Here is a 9,812-nt window from a genome sequence, read left to right as displayed (position 1 = left end):
TTAAAAGTAAATATTAAAAAAATTCCTAAATATTTAAGCAAATAGAAAAGATAGGAGGTTCTTATTTTATATTCTAGCAAGTCAATATTGGTACTTTGAGTTCCTAATTCGTAAGAAACTACAGACATTGTATTTGGACATCCCAAGTATCTAATTTGAACCAATGCTGCATTCAACATACCAATGTGACACACAAAAATGGATATTTAGGAATTTTTTTAATATTTACTTTTAAATTACAAAATTAGCTAATGTATAATACTAAAATTTGAATTATAATCTACAATTTGATACCAAACTTATTCACATACATTTAGAAAGTAGTAGTTCAATAAAATTGTGAATGTGAGTCTACAAATGCAATGATATGGCTTTGACCTGTGACCCGTAAACATAGGGTAAACAATAAAATTGTTTCATTCAATTTTGAATGTAACTTTGTCAACAAAAAGTCATGACATGTGCACTTTGATCCTCTTATATGCATAATTAATAATATATTAAATTAGCATTAACAGGGCAACTATGATACAAATTTAATGCTATAACTACTATTTTGCACTTTTTTAGTTTAATGATCATTGCTGCTATATAATGCAAATTTAATTTCTTTCACCAAGTTACTAATGGTAATTAGTAGGCCTACTTATTTACTTGCTATAATTTCAATGACAAATTTGGGGTCCGCTTTTACAAAACACCCAGATTCCTTAAGGGGTTGGGTGAAAATTTTTACCTTTGTGCAAACCTCGGGGCCCAAGACGATTCATTCAGCTCCATTCAGCACACTTTTGGCCCTATAGCCAACATTTATAAGGCTCCTATAATGAAAATTTAATGACTGAACTACTAAGGGGTTGGGTCAAAAATGTTACCTTTGTGCAAACCTTGGGGCTGAGAAAATTTGTTTGTCACTCTTACAGGGCTGCTATATTGCAAATTTAATGCTTGAACTACTAATATTTACATACTTTAATGTTAAGCAATATCAAACTTGGAGTTTACTTTTGAGGAATACACGTAAAAGTTTTTTGCAAAACACCCGGGTTCCCTAAGGAGATGGGTGAAAAATTTTACCTTTGTGGAAATCTCATGGCTGAGACAATTGGTTTAGCACCATTTAGAAGTTTGTGAGTCCAGCAGTTTAGTAGAAGGGGTTTTCAGGAAATCCTCAAGTTCCTCAAGATGTGGAGTGAAAACGTTTACATTTGTGCAAACCTTGGAACTGAGATGATTTGTTTGGTAACATTTAGAAGTTGGTGCAACCAGCAGTTTGAGAGGAGTTATGTGAAACACATACAAACAGATAATTAATGTTATTATATAAATACCTGTCAACCAAAAACAGCCATTTAATTTTTTTAAATATGTAAACCAGTACAGAATTTTTGATTCTCTAAATCTCCTTACTTCCATCTTTTGTTGCTTGTTCTTCATTCCACTTTATCCTATGCATCATCAGTTGTTTGAACTTTTTCTGTTGTTTAGGTCCTAAAAATACATATTAATGTAAGTATACATTAAAAATTATAATTGTGCATATATTAAAATATTCATGAAAAATTAAGACATAAGCTCTTCATGGCAAAAATAGAGCTAGTAATATGGCCCAAATTGTCAACTGTTTTAAATCTTTTCCATCAATTGTAATTTTAACCTCACTTCAATAATTAATAACAAAAGTTTATTTCCTGTGTAAATAAATGAAATTTCTCATTATGACCACCAGGGAGTAAGTACAACACAATCAAAATTTGGATAAGTTATTTATTAATTGATATATTCTATACCAAACCTATTATAAATGATTCTTTGCACATAGTTTTTATTGCTCAAAAGCAAGTAAAAAATAAACAGGGATTTGCCACAGTGTATCAAGCTTACTAGCCTGAACGATTCATTTAAAAAATATGTTTTATATTTTTTCTTCATTTGATATTAACTCACTTGCTATGAGGTCAGCTGATTTGACCTACCTCATAACCATTTTGTACTCATTATAGTTTCTATACTATAAATTTTGACACAGTAGGTATATCTTCGCAAAATATGGCAGACTTTTAGTGAACATTACAAGCCTTTTGCACAAAAAAAACAAGATTTTTTATTGAATTTTTTAATAAAGATCTGTCCATAAATATATACAGTATCATTTTTACTAGTCCGAGTGCAAAGTAATTTCCACGTCAAGATTAAAATAATTTTCCTCATCTCAAACCCCTTAAATTTAATTTGCATAATCCCTAAAACCTTCTCAGTAAATTTCAAACGTTTTTTCTCAGTACAACTTTATATTCTATCTCAATTATCTGTTATTTTTTCTACCATAACTCTACACAAGGTTGGTCAGTTTGACTGACTTCGTAACCACCAAAAAAATATAAATAAACCTAAATTACCTAATTTTTCTTAATAGAATGACTTCAAAATCTAACAAAAAACTACATTTGTTTATCCTAAATAACTTTAAACTCGTAAACAGTATACATCTATTTATACTTAAATTTTATTGTTTCATTGCCCTTTGAATTGTGTCTAACTACTATTTGCACCATTATAAGTTGTAAATCACTTAGTAAGCGTGCAGCTCATGTTACGCTATCAAATTACATCACACATGAGTTACTCACGAGAATACCTTGTGAAAAATTTTCATTGTATAATTATTTATTTCATATTAACTAATCTAAAAAGTTTACTATTTTTTTAAATTCTATTTACTTTTGTAATAATAAGTAAAGAATACGCATGAAAAGCAAGAAATAAAGTACTTACATGGTTCTTCTTTTTTTTGCTGTTGACTGTTAACAACATTTAGCCCTATTTTCTATACTAATGTTATTTGATTAAATATTGCACCAAAGAACACAGAATAATAACATGCAAAAAACAGATAATGTTCTATAACTTTCACAATTTCTCTGACTTTCTAACTATGTAACAAGAGCCATTAAAAATTCATCTTTTGTGCTTCCTGTGGGAAAAAAAGTATGAACAGAAAGCAAAATTGACAATTCTCTGTATGGAAAACAAAATAATATCATACATCATTTGATAGATTAAAACCTTGACTTTCTATTGGTTATAAATAATATAGCATTGAACTTCAGAGAGAACTACTGTCAATTTCTGAAAGAGAGGATGTGACAGGTGGGCGTGTCAAGAGGGGTCTTGATTGTCTACTATTTCTGTAGCTATATAAGATTGAAGGCTATACAAACTATGCTTTGCCTGAGCAATGATGATATTCTACTAAGTAATTTAAATTCCGTACTTCTTGAAGGGGTGGTAAATAAATAGAGAAGAGGGGATGCCTAGAGAGAAAATGTCACAATTCTCCCACTAGGAGAAATTCGGGATTTTTCAAATATTGCCTTATAAAATTAAGAACTTCAAACATATATTCTATTAAATTATGGATTATTAGCTACATTTTTATTCTCTATTTATTGGTATACCATGAAAAGTAGCTTAATTAGATTTTGAATGTATCTCGCTAAAACATTGTGACATGTGCAGAAAAAAATTTTCATGGAGAGAAGGTTAAAAGCATCAAATACAATCAGTTTTATGACATGAGAGTATCTTTATATTCGAAAAACCTAGAAACTCTTTTTCCACACACACACCAATATATATAATTTCTTTAGTTTCTACAGATTCATAGTTTCTTTGATGTTGTCTTCCAACTGCATAATGTTCATCATCACTAACACTAAACAATCAAAATTTATATGTATAAGTAATTAAAAAACTTTTGCAACATGTTAAATATTTTTTGCTTTTACTAACTGAGAATCATTGAGTTTATAGATTAATTCTGTATAAAATAAACAATACAAGTTTAGGTTCAACACAATATAAAGGAAAATTTTGGAAATAAAAACAATCCTAAGTATATTTTAGGGTATCATAACAGGTATTAAAAAAATAAGAGTAAATAATGTAGCAAAATTTCATAAGTTTCCCCTATGTTATATAGACACGCTCTAAGGTACAACTTATATGCACACTTAACTTTAAAAGGCAGTATTTCTTCTTACCTCCTTCTACTACAACAACATTAACATTTCTGTACAAAACTACACAGCCTGTCATGAACAACTGATTGGAATTCATTTCCACTTTGAATTTCTTGGCTGGATTGGTTAGGTTTAAAATCCTAGTGAGGATAAGAAACAAGTAAAACAAAATTATATCTAGTGCAAATACATTCAACTTATTACAAAAAATAAAAAGTGTTTGGGTAAGACTAGAATTATTTACATGGCTGAAATTAAAATATTTGCTACAAACTAATGTAGAGGATGTATTTTTACAAGTTAAAAATTCCAATTGTCACAAAGATGGTTCATCTTCATGATACTTAAATAATTTCAAAGTCATGTTACTTTTTTTTTCATAGCTATGTAATTCACTGCACATAAAATGGCCACAATTTTTAAAGAAAATTTCTAGTACATCTAACTTATTCCAACTAAACTTATTTTAGCACTCAATTTAGACTTATTGCAACAACTGCTGTTACAGATTTAGCTAACTTAAAATATAACTTAGATACTGACTTAATACGTTAGTTAATTGGCCTTAAAAGCAATGTTTTGGTTCAGATTTGCACAGCAAAATTTAAGCCTCTTAAAACCAGAAAAGACTAACTGCTACTTTCAAAGAAAATTTACTTTAAATACCTGTATTTTGCTGGTTGTTCAATCATACTTTCTGCAGTACAAAATAAGTTTTGACAGGCAGTTACTGAGCTCTAAATAATATTTTAAATCACAAAAACGTACAGGGGAACCTCATATTTTTTTATTCTACTCAATGTAAATTACTTTATACTAAGCTGAAACCTGTTCTTATATTTTAACTTCAAATAGGTAGTTCATAATTAATTTGTTTTAAAATCATCTAATAGTAGATTGAAAAAGGTAAAGTATATTAATTACATTTCATGGGAATTGCATTAAATGTCAAATTCAAGGTAGTGGATGGTTATACATGATAATGATACTGTTAAAGCTTAAACACACTGTTTAATTATATTTTACATCATTCCAAAAACAGCAAAAGTTAGAAAGGAATAAACCAAATTAATGAATATAAACAATCAGAAAGAGGTGATTATCATCCCATACCAAACCCCTTGAGCTAACAAGACATTTGATAGATAGCCATTAGTCTATGAGTCAAAAGACAATAAAATAAAAAAATATAAAATGATAGTAACATATCTTATACATTACAAAATTCTGATATACACAGGGTTATCTATAAAAATAACAACAACAAAAAGGTTTTGGAAAAAAGAACAAAATTATACTAATATAACTACAGAAACAGATATTAAAAGATAGCAACTATTAAATATCCAATACAAAAATGTTAGCTAAATAAGTTTACAGTTTGTTGAAGTTTTGTGGTGCTCCCAAGATCTGACATTAAAATAAATTATCATTCATATTTTAAAATCAAATAGCTTTATTAATAACTTCATTCCTTTTTATTCTAAACAATGGTTAAACTTAAAAATATATTTTACTTTATTAAACAGTTTTTAAAGAGATGTTTTGTGACATTCATACGTCAAAATGACAAATACATCATGTAAAGAACATTTTGGGTATCATATTATGTTAAAAATCTAGATGACTTTTATGCTCCACCAAATAATGTGAGGACCTTATACCACCTTTGAACCGATCACATATTCAAAACTGTTATTATTCATTCTCTTTATGACAGTTGGCCCATAGTAACAATAGACTATAGAATATGATGGTATCCACCAAAGTTCTTTAAAATGTAGCTAGAAACAGAAGGTTTATTTGATTTTTAAGAACAAAGGTACATAACAGTCTATCTGTGTTGTGTCTACTGGAAACAAAGTGGTTGACATCAGTGTTTAAATTAAAGGAAGTTTTTTCCAAACAAATTAATAATGCTCAATCTAAGGTAATCTACAGCAACAATAAAATATAAATAATATGCTACATGGTAGTGTTGGTTATTTTATCTGTTCTAAGTCAGCAGAGTAGTAGTGTTTTAGACTGAACAGGTTAAATATTTGACTATTGCTCAAATTGTAAAAGATGTTAATGTGTACAGGTTAATATGAAATGCTGACCTATAGACAGTAACATGCACTCCAAGGCTGGTATCTTCTTTCAGTTTTTTTACTTTTTTTTCTCTTCGCTGTTCCACAGTTAGTTTTCTGGCTGCATTAGCTTCTTCATGGGCTCTATATTAAGAACAAGTGCAGAAACTGTAACATGTGAACTTTTTTGAAGGTATTTTTGTATAAACTAGTTTCAATAAATGTAGCAATAATAATAATAAATTTTCAGTATTAACTGACTGTAATTGATATATACATATATATAGATAGACTTTTGGTAATAGTGAAAATAAGTATAAATTACAACTTTGAACTGTAATTGTTTTTAATATGAAGCTAACTGATCTTCAGTGAGACTTTTTGATTAGCCTTGAAGTCACATATATTGGAAGAAAACAATCTGTAATAGTATTTTCAAAATATAAATGTATGTGTATACTGGAAAAGTAAGTGAAATGATGATATACAGCATGTTACACCTATTTTTTGTACAATGATAAAATATAAATACATTCTTATAATTTAGTTTAAAACATTGGCATGAAACACTATTTTCCATCTCTTAGCTAAAAGCACAAACAAACTAACAGTTTCTTTGATTAAACATAAAGTAATATACATGAACTATTTAAGTCTCTTAATATAGTTACTGTCACAGACTTGTTTTAACTTTGTTATTTTTGTTTTTCAAAAGAAATTGAATGAGTGTACATACAGTCATATCACTAGAGGGCAATTTGTAAACTAGTAATAAAAATTAGTTGTATATACATACTGGACTTTAAGTACAAAACACAGAAAAACATTGAAACCCACATGGTTCATTTGATAATATTCAAATTAATATAAAGATATAATAACGTATAACAGGAAGCCTAACGCTCTGTATTCTATAGAACTTACAATATATGTATTAGTGATGTTACTATTTATATTATTCATCTACTATAATATCTTGGTTGTTTGCAGTGCTTATGATAGCTACTTACCAAGCCAGCAATGTAATTGTCTAATATCATTTTAACAAATGATATTTTCAATCATACATAAAGCAAGTTTAAAAAATTCCTCTCAAATATATCATAATTTTTCATATACAAACTTTTCATTAAGTTAAAAACAATGTCAAAAACTCACTTTTGACGTTTAGCCATTTGTTCTCTCACATGTTGTTCAATCTTTGTGGGGTCCTGAACTGCCTGTGTTCCCAATACTCTCATCAAATTGGATAATCTTACTATAAAGTTTAAAATACATATATAACTTTTAATTTCTACCACAATACAAAACAAATTTATTTGCACAATTACCTACTATTTTTTCTAATTACATAAAAAATCTCAGTTATATATATGTTTTAACATGTATATACATGTCATGACGAGTTTAAGAGTGCTCCAAATATTTCAATTTTCTGACAGTTTACAAAGGTTTATCATATTAAGAAAGCATACTAATACAATCTATACAAATTTCATTAATGATTCCAAAAAAGAAACTTGTTAAAAAAATTGGAATAAAAAATAAGTGCTTCTAAACAGCATATTCAATATTCTATCATAACCTCTATTAGTTGAATCATAATATTTATAAATAAATACTGAAAAGTATGACTGGCAAATGAATAAAACAAACTGCACATTTGAGTTTTCTTTGCATAAATATTTACTAAGCAAATAAAAATATCTTTACTTTTAATTACCATTAACATTAAAATTATGAAATCTACACATTTAAAGCTAATACAAAAAAATCTTTTTAGTCCCAAAACAAGATTCTTGTGAACTATGTAATGCTTAAATCATTACTTGCATTTTTTCATTTATATCTTTCTAAATTATATGAATACCAAAGTAACTTAATCTACATAAGAACCACGTTTCTATGTCCAAGATCAAATAAGATCAATGCTCTTAATTAAGAAATAGAAAGTTTATGGGCAAAAGAATACTTTTACAGTTTTAAGTGTATTTTTATCATAACATCAAGCCATAGTTATTTAACCTTTTGGTTCTGGTGGAGGTTCTAATCCAATACGTATTTTCTCCTGTTTTTCCTTCCAAGCTTCTCTCCTGTTCTGTCTCCTTAGCTTCTTCCTCTCCTTCTTAGTAAGATATACAGGCAAATGAGTGGGTTTCATGGGATCAGCTAGAAATAACAGAAAACTTTTCATTTTAATATTTTACACTTGAATGTATATATATATATTTTGTTGAATACTGATGAAAATAAAAATAGTACACCTTCAGTGACATTTTCATGATGCTTATAACTATTAGATAATGATGATAAAAAGGAGAGCTCACAAGTATGAAATAATTCAATTACTGGAATAATTAAAAAATAATATATAAATATATACACACACACATATCTCTGGAAGGTTTAAAAAAAGTTAAGTATGATTACATTGTTTTCTTTTACAAGGAACTGATCACCTAGTGTGTGGCACTCAAGTCACAGTTGCCGATATTTTACTTTTGGGCAGTTGCTATAGTAGTCAACAATAGTTGGATTTTCAACACTGGACAGTGTCATAGGCAGTGATGACACTCTCCAGGGTGATTGTGTTTTTTTTGGGGGGGGGCATAGACATTTCGGTAAGAAAACTATAGCCACTGCAGAGTCTTGCAAGGAGAACTTCCTCTCTCCAATTCCTACACAAACAATAACAGTATGCTTTAACTCAAAAAGTTTGTACATTGTTGCCAACCCCACGTCAAGAGTATTTGACTTCTTCACGTGACTCAATGAAAGATCACAGCAAAGGATGATAACATGGGGGTGTGGGGAGGGGTGTTGAGCATTAGTTTTAGCAACATCATCAAACGTTAGACCCAGTTCAGTCAACTTTTGCCCAAATATGAAGGCTTGTGTAGATCTGAAACCCCTGATGATGCATAGTGTCCAACATCGTCAATGCAGAATCCCTGCAGTATAGACAAGAGTACCCGTATATCAGGGCACAATCAATCTTCAGCATAGAACACCTATCCATCCACTAAGGAATGGAAAATGTTCAGTGCCCATATATATATATTTGAGTTGAAACTATTTAATGTATGAAGTAGAAGTCAGTTTTATTGTCAAAGAGAAGTCCTAAAAACTTTGCCACATCCACAACAGAAATTTGTACACCTCACAGAGCTCGGTATCATGGTGCAATCCCTGCCAGTGGTAAAAATGCATGTAACAAGTATTAATTAATGAAATTTTAAAATTGAATGCAGTGGTCCACTTACCAAATTTAATGAGAGCAGTTTGAAGCTGCTGTTGTGAAAGTCCCAACAGCTAAGTTTAAAATGGCAAGCACATATAGTGTCTACGTGACTGGAAAGCTGGATCGCCAAAGGTGCAACTTTGTCATAGATTCTGCATCTCAGCAAACCCTTGTGAGTATCAAGCTGCTAGATCACAAAGGAGTACCAGAAGCCATAGAGAAGCTCTGTGGTGTGACAGGACATTATTCAAGGTTGTGGGGACCAGTGTGGGTAACTATTGAGCTCATGGGCTTAAAGGACAGACACAAAGTATACTTGGCTGACATTGAAGACCAATGCATACTAGGAATGAACTACTTATTACCAAGGAAGTGTGTAGTTAATTTTGATAAAATGACGTTTGGGAACAACAAAAGTCAAATTCTGGTAAGTGTTAAAAGAGAGGTTGGACTAACCAGGTGCAGCTGAAGTCAAAG

At 29.7% G+C, this 9,812-nt stretch overlaps 1 protein-coding gene across 1 annotated transcript in view; it reads right to left on the bottom strand.

Moving 5' to 3' along the window:
- LOC106465149 (U4/U6 small nuclear ribonucleoprotein Prp3-like) overlaps positions 1–9,812 on the bottom strand; it is a 65,767-nt gene that overhangs the window by 7,046 nt on the left and 48,909 nt on the right. Inside the window, exons 13-17 of the mRNA XM_013925348.2 lie at positions 8,120–8,263; positions 7,253–7,352; positions 6,125–6,238; positions 4,044–4,162; positions 1,411–1,491 (exon numbers count right to left, since the gene is read on the bottom strand). Of these exons, the coding sequence (XP_013780802.1) occupies positions 1,411–1,491; positions 4,044–4,162; positions 6,125–6,238; positions 7,253–7,352; positions 8,120–8,263 (558 nt within the window). The remainder of the gene's footprint in view (positions 1–1,410; positions 1,492–4,043; positions 4,163–6,124; positions 6,239–7,252; positions 7,353–8,119; positions 8,264–9,812) is intronic.

Source organism: Limulus polyphemus, unplaced genomic scaffold (assembly GCF_000517525.1).
Source record: "Limulus polyphemus unplaced genomic scaffold, Limulus_polyphemus-2.1.2 Scaffold1849, whole genome shotgun sequence".
NCBI classification, from domain to species: domain Eukaryota; kingdom Metazoa; phylum Arthropoda; class Merostomata; order Xiphosura; family Limulidae; genus Limulus; species Limulus polyphemus.
This window is presented reverse-complemented; position numbering and strand designations above follow the sequence as displayed.